Source organism: Triticum urartu, chromosome 2A (assembly GCF_056163025.1).
Source record: "Triticum urartu cultivar PI428250 chromosome 2A, HENAU_Tu73, whole genome shotgun sequence".
NCBI classification, from domain to species: Eukaryota; Viridiplantae; Streptophyta; class Magnoliopsida; order Poales; family Poaceae; genus Triticum; species Triticum urartu.
The window spans coordinates 752,674,397-752,689,348 of NC_141874.1; the positions used below are offsets into that span (position 1 = coordinate 752,674,397).

The 14,952-nt window shown below is 49.3% G+C and overlaps 1 protein-coding gene across 1 annotated transcript; it reads right to left on the reverse strand.

Annotated features, from left to right (window-relative positions):
- Positions 1–4,666: 4,666 nt before the first annotated feature.
- On the reverse strand, positions 4,667–6,242 carry LOC147987793 (uncharacterized). The gene has a single exon (XM_087540438.1). The coding sequence runs from the start codon at positions 6,240–6,242 to the stop codon at positions 5,136–5,138; it is 1,107 nt and encodes a 368-aa protein (XP_087396564.1). The 3' UTR covers positions 4,667–5,135.
- Between the last annotated feature and the right edge of the window lie 8,710 nt (positions 6,243–14,952).

Sequence of the window (14,952 nt, forward strand, 5' to 3'; positions counted from 1 at the left end):
AGCAGACACGATCGCTGTCCAACTTGGAGCGGTCACCGAACAAGTCCAGCACCTGGAGATCCAAGCACCCCTCGACGTCGCGCCACGCCGTCTCTTCTGCGACAAGCCAGCCCCACTGCTCCCCCTGCCACCATCCAAGCACAAATCTGCTCCACCCAAGACACGCGCTACCTCCGTCCCTCCACCTCGCCAGAGCGCGTGCCAGGCAGCGCAGAACTGCCAGGTCCCGGTGGCGCAGCGCAGCACACTCCGCCTGGTGCAAGGCCTAGGCCTGCTCGGTCCCAAAGAGCGCATGACAAAGAAGGCCGCAGAAGCGCTCGCCCGCAAGTTCGAGGAGCCGCTCACCGACGACGACATTGCTGTCATCGCAAGGCTCACCAGGATGGGCAAGGACGCCCTCCGCATCGCGGCAGGGCTCAACGGGCCTGAAGATGTCGCCGGGTAGGCCTTGGTGTAGTCATGTTAGCTCTTCTTAATAGTAGTAGCTGTAGTTGCCGGCGACGACCAGCGCTCAGCTGGTTCGAGTTAGGTCTTCATTCTCCCAGTAGATGTATTAGTTTGAGGTTAGTTGCGCGCCGTCGAAGCTTGGGGCCTATTGGAGGTCGACGACGCCCCCCGGCGAGAGGGATGGTGTATCAGTGCATTTGTTTCAGTAGTATTGTTAGTTGTCGGCGATCCTCTTATGTTCCCCTATGAATGACAACAACAAAACTCCACACATCATGAGCTGGAACGTGCGCGGGCTCAACTCGCTGGCCAAGCGCGAGGCAGTCCGGGAGGTTGTTGCGGCTCACCGCACGGCTATCCTTTGCCTCCAGGAGACCAAACTGGACGCGTGGAACCCAAGTCTGGTTCGCGACGTCGGCGGAGCCGCGCTGCTAGGCTGCGCGGTGCTCCCTGCCATCGGCACGCGCGACAGCGCGGCGATCCTTTGGAACAAAGATGTAGTCTCCATCGACACGCACGCAGTAGGAGAATTCGCGATCACGGCGAAAGTAGTGGTGGCCTGTAATCGAGCAACCTTCTGGCTCACAAGGATGCGTTCCTCGCCGAACTAGCTAGAACAGCTCCCCCGCCAGACGATCCTTGGCTCATCAACGGCGACTTCAACCTCATCTATGAGGCTAGAGACAAGAACAATCACAACCTAAACAGGAGGATGTTAGGTCGTTTTAGGGCGGCTATCGACAATGCAGGCCTACGTCAAATCAAGTGCAGCAACCGTATGTTTACTTGGAGCAACGAGCGAGAAAACCCCACGCTCGTGAGCATTGATAAGTTCTTCTGCAACATCCACTGGGAGACCCTGTTTCCGCATACCCTCCTCATGGCGGCCTCCACTTCGTGCTCTGACCACTGCCCGCTCCTCCTCGCCGACGCGACCGGAACTCGAAGGAGAGCCACGTTCAAATTTGAATCATTTTGGCCTCGCTTCCCGCGCTTCCTCGACACGGTGACCGCGGCCTGGGCGCGGCCAGTGCCGGATCCCTGCCCTTTCGCGCGCCTTCAGGCCAAGATGGAGCGAGCAGCCAGAGACTTGCACATTTGGAGCAGATCGCTCTTTGGAGACGCCAGGCTCCAGTTCCACATCGCCTATGAAGTAATCCTACGCCTCGATGTCGCTCAGGAGCGGCGACAGCTCACGCCGGCTGAGGCCGAGCTTAGAAAAGGGCTGAAACTCAGGCTGCTCGGTCTGGCTGCGATTGAGCACTGCAGAAAGAGGCAAGCTTCAAGGCTGACCTGGCTGCAATCGGGGGACGCAACGACAAAGTTCTTCATGGCCAAAATCAACTCAAGAAGGCGCAAAATTTTTATCCATGCCCTGAAGATCAACGGCTCCATCACCACCGCACACGAAGAGAAAGCAGAAGCCATCCACGATCATTTCAGCGACATCCTTGGAGCCACCCAACACCGCCCCACCTCGATCAACTGGAGCCAACTTCAGATGCCACAAATTCAGGGAGGAGGTCTCGATAACCCTTTTACTGAAGACGAAGTTTGGGCAGCGATAAAGGCATCTCCGGCAGAAAAATCGCCAGGACTGGACGGCTTCTCCAGCACTTTTTTCAGATCCTACTGGCCCATCATCAAAGAATACATCATGCTAGCTTTCAACCAGTTCTACAACCTGGCTGGCCACAACTTCAACCTCCTAAACACCGCAATAGTCGCCTTGATCCCCAAAAAAGATGGAGCTGACTGCATCAACGATTACAGGCCAATTAGCCTCATCCACTCCATAGCTAAGTTAATCTCCAAGGTGCTGTCAATTCACCTAACTGCAATGGTTCAGACCATCATCTCGCCTGCGCAAACGGCATTTCTGAAGACAAGGTGTCTGCACGACAGCTTCGTCTATGTGCAAAACTGCGTCCAAGCGCTTCATCATAGAAAAACGCCGGCAGTGCTGCTAAAACTAGACATCTCTAGGGCCTTCGACAACATCTCCTGGGAGTACCTACTTGAGCTCCTGGCGAGGCTAGGTTTTAGCGCTCGTTGGCGGGATTGGATATCACTGCTCCTATCAACATCCTCTTCATCGTTCCTCCTCAATGGATCACCAGGCAGAAAGATTAGGCATAGGAGGGGGCTGCGACAGGGCGACCCGCTGTCCCCTCTGCTGTTCATCATAGCCATCGACCCCATCCACCGTCTCCTCCAGGCAGCGGAAGAATCGCTCGACATCACCCTGATTCAGGGCCGGGAAGTGAAACTGAGGGTCAGCCTGTATGCGGATGACGCAATCATCTTCGCAAATCCGATCAAGGAGGATATCGACTACCTGATGTGCATCCTAAAAGGTTTCGGTGATGCCACTGGACTACGGATCAACACGGCCAAATCAACGGCAACGCCGATCAGCTGTGATGAGATCGACCTCACCACGGTTTTGCAATCCTTCGGCGGGCAAATAGAGCAGTTCCCGATCAGGTACTTGGGGCTCCCCCTCGTCCTCGGTCGGATCCGGCTGGTCCATCTTCAGTTCATCCTGGACCGCGTCAGGAGCAGACTTGCAGGATGGAAAGGAAAGATGCTCTCTATTGTTGGTCGCCGAGTTCTGGTCCGGTGCGTGCTCTCTGCCCTGCCAACCTTTGCCCTGACGGCCCTGAAGTTTCCTTCCAAGCTGCTAAAGGAAATTGACAAAAGTAGACGTCGTTTCCTTTGGGGAAGAGATCAAGAACTCTCTGGGGGAAGCTGCAAAATAAATTGGCACCGAGTCTGCTCCCCGATCGATCTGGGAGGGCTCGGAATTCTGAACTTGCAAAAATTCAGCAGGGCGCTGCGCCTGCGTTGGTTATGGCAATCCTGGCAGCACCCGATCAGGCCATGGGTAGGTGGGGAGATGCCCTGTGATGAGCTGGATCAAACCCTTTTCAACGCTGCCACGACGGTCACCATCGCCAACGGTCAGACATCAAGGTTCTGGCACGCCATCTGGCTCGGATCGGCGCCCCTAAAGATCAGTTACCCAGCTCTATTTGTGCACTCGAGAAGAAAAAACAGAACGGTGGCCCAAGCAATTACTGGTGATCAATGGATCACGGACCTCGCACACGGCGACACCAGCGATTTGCTCATCGACGCTGTTTCCCTACATCGACAGATCCAGCAGCAACATGGGGCACTGCAGGTAGATATCCCTGACAGGGTCAGATGGAACTTTGAAGGCTCCGGCAAGTACACCGCTCGCTCGGCATATGCTTTGCAGTTCCTGGGATCACCAACGAGTCAACTCAAGAGCGCCATCTGGGACAGTTGGGCACCGGCAAAGCTTAAAATCTTCGCCTGGCTTCTTCACCAAGATCGGCTATGGTGCAATGATCGGCTCCAACGCAGAGGGTGGACCAACAGCTATTTCTGCCAATTCTGCCACAAAAACCTGGAGAGTGCAGAACACCTGTTCTGGGAATGCAGCACCACAAAGGCCGTCTGGAACGAATTGGCATCTTGGCAGCACTGCCAGGCATATCACCCAGCAACCTGGAGCAACTGCAACAACTCGCTAGAGAGGATGGCTACCATGATAAAATCAACACAGCCAGCTTTCAGAAAGGGTTTGAAATCGCTAGCAATGCTAGCTCTCTGGGAAGTCTGGCGAGAAAGAAACAAGTGCACCTTCAGAGACAAGGAAGCTGATGTTAGGGAGATCATAAACGCAATCCGGCGCAACCTAAACCTCTGGCAACAGTGCGGCGGTCGATCCTTGCAGAGCCCCTTCGGGGACCCGCCCTGAGTAGTTAGTCTTGAGGCCGTGCCTGTTGGGCACTTCCCTTTTCTTTCCTTTTCTTACATCCTTGATCGTTGGATCATCGCCCTTGTCATTTGTCCACCTGCTCCCTGCTTATGAATCAATGAAACCAGCCTAAAGCTGGATCCTTTCAAAAAAAAAAGCGAACTGCATGATAGCCAACCCAACCTATAAAAACAATGAACCGAGGGTGAGAATTGGACAGCACCAGGCTCAGATGCTTGCACTCTAAATCCTTGATCGGTAAGATGGTTGAGGTCAGCTCAATCTGGCCAGAGGCAAAAGCTATGTACCACAACCACAGGCTATACTCAAAACTACTAGTAGTTTCTTTCTAGGAAAATAATGGTCAACTGAGTAATGATAATACATGGTGGACAGACTCTTTATAAAATTTTCAAGTTACAGCGATGATATACTAACATTTATGAAGATGTAAAAGAAAAATCATGATAAATACTACTAGAAGAAAGTTTCATATTACATTGATGGAGGTGGAACTTTAACCTTCCTATCAGGATAACATACGGAGTGATACAGATATATTGGGGGACAAGCTGCTACAAAGCTGAAGCTGCTGTAACAACTTCAATGTTGAAACTAAACAAAGGACAGACGATTAGAGGACAGACTCAATGCCACATTCGAAGATGCAGGTTCTTGCTCTTGTGCTTGACCATCCGTTCAGCAAGTCTTTATTTTCTCCTCCTTTCACGATCTCCACACTGACAAGGATAGAAGCAGACAGTTATAGCACAGACACAATGCCACAGCGCTCAAAGATGTAAGTTCTGCTCTTGTGCTCGACCATACGGTCAGCAAGTCTTTATTTTCTTTTTCCCCCGTTCACAGTCTCCACACTGATGAGGATAGAAGCAGACAGCTAGAACACAGACATAATGCCACAGCGCTCAAAGATGTATGTTCTGCTCTTGTGCTCGACCATGCGCAGCTTGCCTTTATTTGCTTCTCCATTCACAATCTCCACGCCAGTGAGGATAGCAGCCGTATGAGGTGCTAGTTCTTCATCATGCTTCTGGGGTTTGCTATAAACGCCAAAGGTTTTGGCCACGCAAAACCTGTTGGCCCCCAGGTACACCATGCTGCTACCAATCAAGAGCCAGTGCTTGGGAGGGTTGGAGCTTTGCCACCTGTGCAGCACCTCGGGAGCACAGTCTAGAGAAGATAGGTCAGCGGCACAGAGCTCATGCTGGTTGTCACCGATGCCAAACCAGAGGCGATGGAGCTCTGGGACTTGCAGAGCACGACCATAGAAGGGCAGCACCCAGCCGCCTGCCTTGGCCCACTGGTGGTTGGACGTGTCGAAGAAGTAGGTGCCAAAGCCACCTTTGTCACGGACTGAAGAGAAGCAGATGGTCTTGCCGTCTTCAAGCAGCGTGTATGACTGGATGGTGCGGTCTTCGCAGTCTGGATGGTCAAGGTAGGGCGGCAGCGGGAGCTTCCGCCAGTGCCAAGCCTTATTTTCATCACGCCTCCCAAGCCCATATGGGTTGCAATGGACAAGAGCCTCAAATTTGCTGGGGTAGGCCCTGTTGATGGCGTAGAGAGAGTCCTGGTCACCATTAGCGTTGGCCTTGACGCAGAGGGAGATGGGACTCCGCCACTTGGAGGCGTTGAGGCGGGGCAACATCTCAATGGAGCCGCCAGGAGCATCGGCGTCATACAGCACGCTTTGCCCAGCCATGTCGACCGCGATGATCTTGCCTTGGCCACCACCTCGTCCATAGAAAGGCATGAACTCTAGCGTCGAACAGTCTGTGCGGGATGTTTTGAAACTGACAACCGGCGGCGTGAGATCCAGGGTGCTCCGATACGGAAGGGACATCTTATTGGTTTCCGCGCGCGCCGTAATTGCCTCTGCCGCTGAGGGGTAGAAGATATTCTCCTCGGGCATCAAGCGGCTAAGCCAATACGAGCCGCCGACTCGAAAATCCTTCACCACCAGGTTGATGAACTGCCGGGAGAACATGGCCTATCGAATCATACGAGAAAACAAAGATTAGAATTTTCAGCGAAAGATTAGAAATTTTGCTCAGAAAAACAAAAAAGAACACAAGATTATATACTTCTCACTTCGCCCTCGTGATCGAACGAGATAACAAAAATGAATCGTAGAAACCCCTTCCACTTAAATCCACAAATGTAAACATGCGGCAGGCGAGCATGTCGGATCCAAGCTTACCTCTGGGCTCTGGCAGGGAGGAAGACCGAACGGGGTGGAAGCTGGATTTGTTTCAACGGCTTTGCTAGAACTCATCTAGCTGAGTTTTAGTTATGTCTCATTCACTTTTATAGCCATTGGATTGATACTATAAGATGCGTGTGTGCTAATATGGTTTGTAGTACTATTTTTATCTGTTTTTGTTTTCAGGTGAATGAGACCAAATTATATCTCATCTAGATGAGTCCTAGGCACTCCCTTTGTTCAAGATGCAAGAGAGGATTCATGAGGAGGGAGGAGTGGGAGGAGGTGCGGCTTGGTTTAGGGAAGGGGCGGCGGCGGCGGCGGCGATAAGGGTGAATGAAATCATGCGTTTGGACCATGATCCGTGGGTCGGCCCAGCCATGCTTGAATATTCCCAAGCACCACAGCCCATCACGCGTCCGTCCTTCTTTTTTTGGTTCTCAAAATAAAATAAAATTATGCTGTGTGGTTTATAAACCGGGAGCAACTAGTTAACGAGTGCTCCTTCGGGAGCCTCGCAACGATCAGCGTCACTTGGCGCGCTCTCAGCCATTCGCCACGTGTCGCGCTCTGGACGCTCCCTTCGGATTTTTTTTATTTTTCCGCACGCGTTTTCGGCTTTTTAAACGGTTTTTTTCTGGGTTTTTTCGACGTTTTGATTTTTTTCCCCGGTCTTTCTTACCTTTTCGTTTAAAAAAAATCCAAAAAAAAATTTGGGTGAAAAAACACGTTTTCTTTTATTTTCCTTTCGCGAAAGTCACGGTTTTCTTCCGCGAGAGGCACGGTTGTGCTTTAGCAAGAGTCACGGTCGTGCCTTTCGGAAATGAAAAAAACGCGTTTTCTGTTTTTTTTCTTTCGTGAGAGTCACGGTTTTGCTTCCGCGACAGGCACGGTTGTGCTTTTGCGAGAGTCACGGCCGTGCCTCTCGGAAAAGGAAAAAATAAAACGTGTTTTCTGTTTTTTTTCTTTCGTGAGAGTCACGGTTTTGCTTAAGCGAGAGGCACGGTTGTGCTTTCGCGAAAGTCACGGCCGTGCCTCTAGGAAAGGGAAAAACAAAACGCGTTTTCTGTTTTTCTTTCTTTCATGAGAGTCACGGTTTTGCTTCCGCGAGAGGCATGGTTGTACTTCCGCGAAAGTTACGACCGTGCCTCTAGGAAAGGGAAAAAATACGTGTTTTTTGTTTTTTTTCTTTCGCGAGAGTCACGGTTTGCTTTCACGAGAGGCACGGTTGTGCCTTCGCGAGAGTCACGGCCGTGCCTCTCGGAAACGAAAAAAAAACGCGTTTTCTGTATTTTTTCCTTCCACGAGAGTCACGGTTTTGCTTTCACGAGAGGCACGGTTGTGATTTCGCGAGAGGCACGGGCATGCCTCTTTCGGAAAGGGAAAAAAAACCATGTTCCCGGTTCGGTTTTTTCGCCCGGTATTTTTTGTCTGGATTTTTTTCGTGAAAAAAAATTCGTCAAAACCTATCAACATGGAATCTAGTTTTGAAGATCTCGACGCGAGGAATTCAATGGTGAAAACGGTTCGAGATTTGGACGCACGGTTTAAGAGATAAAACGTTTTGAATAAACGGATCTACAAAAAAAAGGGAAAACTACCAGGTTGCGACAGCACGCCACTTGTCGCAACCTGTGAAAGTGAAGTGTTCTTTACAACGAGTACTCCTTAGTTAGTGATTTCATTATAAACCGGCAAACAACCCCCTGTGCGCTTGGGCTGGCCCATTTCAAAATTTTCACTTTCTCCTGGGACTTTAACCTTCACAGGGTAACTCACCAACCACTAGGCTAGCACACAACCCCTCAAACAAAAACAAAAAACTACGCTATCACACTACTTGTGCGTACTAACTTTGTTTTATGCCTTCAATTCTCTTTCTCCAGTTCGCGAATCCCCCGGTTTTGGGAAACTTCCTAAACCAGTTTTTTTTAACTTTTTCGGATGGTTTTGTTTGGTTTTTTATTTTATTTTTCTGTTTCCTTTTTGTTTTCTTTTTCTATTGCAAATGTGTGAAGTTTTTTTCATATATTCGTAACTTTTTAAAAAAAATCAATGAACTTTTTTAAAATTTGTGAACTTTTGTTCCAATCGATGAACTATTTTCAAAATCGATGAACTTTTTCCAAAATCGATTATCTTTATTTTTAAAAATCTATGAACTTTTTTCAAAATCCATGAACTATTTTCGAAATCGATGAACTTTTTTCCAATTCATGATTTTTTTTACTTTCCAGATTTTTTTTATTTTGTGAACTTTTCTGAATAGTCAACTATCAACGTGGCCCCTACTCAATGGTGAACAGCGCCCGGTCAACTAGGAACCAACCGAACTAGGAAATAAAAAACCGAACGAACCAGGAACTTTTTTCTTCTTTTAATGATCGATCCAGTAACTGAGCCTAAGCTCGAAAGGTTGATTGGGCAGGCCCATGAGCGGGAGGATGTGAGCGCCAGTATCCCTAACTGGGGCATAAGGCGCCAATTAGGAGCAGCCGCTCGGATCCGACGGGTCAACCTTAAGCGCAGCTCCCATGTGGATGTGGGTCAACTTCGACGACGTGCATCAAAACACTACTAAATGGCCGGACTGTGTGGACTGCATACCTTTGTCATTATGTTTGGGGTGTCCCATGTATGGATGTTTTTCTTCTTCAGAGATTGCATGGTCCACCCATCTCATTTCCCATGCCTTTTCTTTTGACTTTTAATTTGAATTTTATTATATCTTTATGAACCAAAAGTCCAATTTATATTTTGTTTTCATATTCATGTTCCTGGCGACGAGGGCTTTGAAACAAGATCACACATGAATACATTTTGACAGATGCAAATTTTACCAATATTCAAACTTGATAATAGTAATATTAAGTTTTTGCCAAGTTTCACCAAGTTCCATATGCTCTTAGGGTTTAGGCCTTAGGATTAGGGTTTAGAGTTTTAGTAGTCCAGGTTTAGGGTTTTAGTATTTGAAACTTGGTGAATTTATCCCTTTCTTTACAAGTTTAACAATTGAAACAAGATAATTTTTTTCAAATGGGTTTAAAAGTGGCCATATTTGAAACACCTCATCACAAGGAAAACAAATATGCAAATGTTGGAGATATGCCCTAGAGGCAATCATGTATAATGATATTTCCTATGTGTTTATGAATAAAGATAGTCTTTGGACATTATCAATGATGTGTATCAGCAAGTACGTGACTTGTTTGTGGGACTATGCATTGTATGATGAACGTCCTTAAAGGTCCCTAGTCGAAAGGGCTGTGTGGACGCGCAGCTGACTAGACTAGCATATGACACGGTCGATGGTCTAGTCTCACTAGCCATGGAGCATTGAATACTAACCGGGTAATATGGATTCGGAAGGATCTGGTCGGATTCGACGTAGTCGGATCCGAGTTGAGATAAGGTCTGAGTCGGACAGACCCAACTATGAGACGCAGCGATATGTCATATGTGAGTCTCTAGTATAACATATGTTCTATGTTCTAAGACCTGAGCTGGCGCATGTACTCGGGATGGTGGCGGGCTTGCTTTGGGCCAACCAAACGCTACTCCGTGACTGGGTAGTTACAAAGGTAGGTTTCGGGCTTGTCCAGACCCATGCTGCGAGACATGGTCGAGCAAAATGGGATTTGCCCCTCCGATCAGGAGAGATATGCTCTGGGCCCCTCGTGTGATCCGACTAGGATAAGCATGGCCATGCGACAAGGATTATGAGATAATCTGGTTTGTGGTCGGCATCACTGGAACGAGAAAGAGGTTGGGCTAGCACAAGGATGACAAACTCGCCTTGAGCCCGACAACATATATCGTGTGGAAAAAGGAATGGAAGTATAATGTACAGGTTCGCCTAACCAGCTTCATAGTCTGCTTGGTGTTCGGCATGCCTTGCTAGGGGCCGCTACCAACCGTGCAGTTTGGAGGTGATCTGAACTGTGACCAAGCCGGCTTGAACCTAAGGGGCCGCGCGCTTAAGGGAAGGAACCTACGAGGTCGGATCCGGGGACACTGGTCGGATGTGATCCGAGCTGTATTCGGATTGTGGCCGAGTAGACTTATGGGCTTTAGGGTCCGTGCGAGGCCCAAGTGTTGAGTCCGCGACGGACGCGTATATAAAGTGGGGTGCGGCACACTCATGCGATTGATCGCTTTGGCGCTGTCACTAGGGTTTGCATGTGTTGCGAATAGACACCTTCACTCGCCGCTGGTTGTGTGATTGGACCTAGCAGTCCACGCACGACGTTCCTCCTGCACGCGCGGATACCGTTAGAGGCGGTGCACCTGCGCCGCTCCGGCGAACTTGTATGTGGGATCCGACAACCGGCTGTTCGAGGGAGATCGAACGAGGAGGAGACGAGTCACGCGGACGCGCTACCCCAACTCTTCTTCCGCTGCACGGCACTGCGCGTCTAGTGGTAATGATCTGTGATCCATCTCCCGTAGCATGTTCTTGGTTGTTCTGCGCGTAGGAAAATTTTAATTTGCAGTCGACGCACCCTACCGTAGAACCCAACAGCAAATGCATCATAAAACTGGAATTTCAGTTCAAAAGATATAATAGATTCAAATTTACATGGGAACTGAAAAAACGAGAAGGCCCCCTTCAAAGTAATCCATGGGCTAAGAGCATCTACAGACGAACTTGGCAAATCGAACACCCTATAAGTCCGTGGACGCACCCGGGCAGCGCGCCCAGTGTTCGACCACCCCGCATTTTTCCTCCATTGCAGCCAACTACCTCTCATATTTCATACCTAAATGCATACAATAGCATGGATCACAAAATCTATGTACTACGTAGATAACCTAAAACTAGACTAGACTACACGTCGACGGAGATGTCAACCACCTTTGTACCGGCAGTGCCAGACAGACCTGCCTCCGGGTGGATGGTCGCCTGCCGCACCTCCAGATCCTCGTAGAACTAAATCTCGGCGAAGATATCGTCGAGCTCCACGTTCCCCTAGCGGAGGAATGGGTGATTGGCCTCCACCTCCACCTCCGCCTCCGGCTGGATGGAGTTGAGGATGGCCTGCTGCTCCACCGCCACTAGTAGAAAAACGACCTAATGTTCAGCACATTAGTCCCGGTTCAGTTATGGACCGGTACTAATGTGACCATTAGTCCCAGTTCAATTACGGCATCATTAGTCCTGGTTTGTGTCACAAACCGGGACTAAAGGGGGGGTGGCAACCCCTTTAGTCCCGGTTTGTGACACAAACCGGGACTATAGGTTAGACCTTTAGTCCGGGTTGGAACCACCAACCGGGACTAAAGGGGTGTAGTCCCGGTTGGTGGCTCCTACCCGGACTAAAGGGGTTCTGCAATTTTCAAACTCTACCCCCCCCCCCCCCCACACCGCCTTTTCAGTTTAAAAAAAACAAAATGATAAAAACTTCAAACATTAAAATCCTTTGAGATGTAGTTATGTTACTACATCTACTAGTTAGGGAAATTTAAAAACATAAATTTCGACATGTTTTGTAAAAAAGTGTTATGAAAAAGTAAAAAGACCATAACTTTTGCATACGATGTGGAAAAAATGTATAATATATCAAAATGTTCAGCACAAAAATCCGGTTCCGATTTCGACGGCCGTAGACTGTGTTGCAAATTTTTAGAATCCTGAAATTCTGAAAGGAAAAAAAGTTATGCTCAAATTTTTAGTTTTTTTAATTTGGTCTAACTATGGTCAAACTACTTATTCAAGAAATATTAGTGTTAATAAATAATTTTTTTTACAATAATAGTTTCAAACTCAAACGGTGAAACGTGTGACTTCATGCTCAAGCTAAACTCCTAAGGGTTAATAGGATTGACAGCTTGCTATTATCAGGAAAACAACAAGTGCAGAGTTGGAAACTAGGGGGAATAAAACTCGAAAGTTAAGTGTGCTTAGGCTGGAGTAGTGAGAGGGATGGGTGGCCGGACGGTAAGTTAGATGATTTGAAATAATGAGTGCTCCACACTTGAGCAGTGAGGGTGATTAAAGATTAAATTGTTAAATATTTCAGAAATTTGAAAATCCGAAGAAAAAAATAAAAAATTCTTTTAGTCCTGCTTGGTGTTATCAACCGGGACTAAAGGTCCCACAGCCCCCGGCACGAGCTCGTGCCACATGGTGGGCCTTTGGTCCCAGTTCGTGTTGAACCTGGACTAAAGGGGGGACCTTCAGTCCCCACCATTTAGTGCCGGTTGCAAAACCGGGACTAAAGGTCCTTACAAACCGGGACTATAGCCTGATTTTGCACTAGTGCGCCTCCTCCTCTTAGGCCACCTCGAACTTCGCCAGCATCTTAGGCATGGTGAAGCCTACAGCTGGAGGTGCCAGATCTGCTTCCCCTGCTCCGCGTTCTCCATGTCCATGTCCTGCTCCTCCTCCACCTCCCCCTCCTTTGGCTCCAACGAGTTAGGAGGTAGGCTGGCTGTGATCCGAGCTTCGCACCTAGCCCGGATCTACTCAAGGAGCTCGAGCTGCCGCTCCGGCGTGAACATGGTGCGCGTAGTGATCTGGCTTCGGGGCATGGCTAGCAGACAACCAGTGGATTGGAATGGGATGGGATAGGGTTTGGGTGCCGACATCCTGCTTATATATCAGGGCCAGGGCCCTCGAGCAACGCGTCCGAGTGGTGCCATGAGGCTCCATCAAGAATCGAAGAAGATGCCCGTCGAACAGATGGGTTTTTGAGTGTTTCCACGTGGGTCCTTGGGGTCAGCTCGATGTGGCGGACCGTCCGGGTGTATGGGGGTTTTGAGGCGCCCGATTGTAAATGCTCTAGGCCAGGTGCATGGAATGAAAGAAAGACCACTCTCCATGGTGAAATGCTATTTGACAAAAGGGGTCGAGATTCGACCCTAATGCATGTATAAATAATAGTACTTTTGATCTTTGTGTAAAGCCTCCAACTCTATCCCATGCACACACTACTGCAGGAATGCCTACCAGTGGCGGGCGAGGCTCTCAGGGACGCCCGCCATTGGTAACATGACATCAGTGGTGGGCAGGGCGCCCACTACTCCTGTAATCAGTTTCAGGGGCAGGCCTTTCGCAACGCCCGCCACTAAAATGGTTGCATGGCCAAAATAAAAATTTCGCAGCCGCGACAACATTGCGTGTTGCAAACTATATAAAAAATACTGACTTTTTGTGCCAAACATTGATAATTTTTTATTTTTTTGTAAACTTTCATCATGAAATGACATTCGCACACGATGTGCCATGTGGCTGGGATCCACGCACCATCCTCATCCACTCTTTCCTCTCACCCTCGATCGTATCCATCTCTTTCTTCCTCACCAATTCACCATCTCGAGGCGCATTGCTAGCTTTTTCCTCTACTCCCCACACCGTCGCACAAGATGATGAGGATGGGCCTGCACCACACGCCGCCACTACGTCACTGGTGACACCGAGAGAAAACCGTTGGTACTTAGTCATACCGGCGACGGCACGAGCCGGGGCACTGCTGATGCTGCGAGATCATGGCTAGGATGTGTCATGTTGCAACATTGATGCTGCCGCTGGAAGCGGCTCCGAAGCTCGATGTTGTAACCAGCATCTGTCGGTGCTAGAAACAACGACCACTAGTGCTGCAAACAGTATCACTCGATGTTGGGGGATCTACTACCAGCAATGGCTGGGAGAAGCTACAACGGCGGTGACCGTGGGTTTTGTGTTTGATGGAGCCAATGACTATGGGTACTACAATCAGCAATGGTGAAGCTACGACTGATGACAACGAAAGTTGCAACCAGCGGCGGTGCAAGATGAGGCAAGAGTAGCCAACCACTGAATGTTGCAATCGTCAGTGCTGAAAGTTGTGATCGAAGAAGCAAAAAGATTTAATATGTGCCTGCTACGATCTACGACAACAAAAACTACAAGCAGCGAGAAGACGACTGTGACCGGCGGCTGGGAAAGCTGCGACCTGCATTTGTAAATGCTACAACCATTTCGCTTAGTTCTTTTTGTTGGGACTGAGCGAGATGACAGCCTTCTACACAAGGTACGATTTTTTCTGTGACCAACGAGATGGAAAGTTGTGACCGGGGAGTCGATTTGCCAGGACTGGCGACAGCCGATGGTACAATGAGCTTTTTTGCATGAGGCGATGTGTTGCAACCATGGGGAGTTCACCAGCAACCGGCGGTCTGGAGCTGCAATGGCGGTGCCCGTGTGTAGCGTGGCAACGACGAGCTGCTGCCAAGATGGATGCATTCTGAAGCCGTTGACATAGGTGTTACAAGCCGGAGACGATGCTAGGATCAAGGGGGCGTGAGGGTGTTGAGGGGCAGCTCCTGGCGGTTGCTCCGACGATTCTCCAAGCAGTTGAGAGGTGCTTGGGCACTACTAGGGAAAAGCTTATAGGCAGACGCTTACTAGTAGCGCGGGTTTATAACCCTCGCTACTGCTACTTACTAGTAGCGCGGGTTTTTACCCCTCGCTACTACTAAGTTGATACTAGTAGCGCGGGTTTTTAACCCGCGC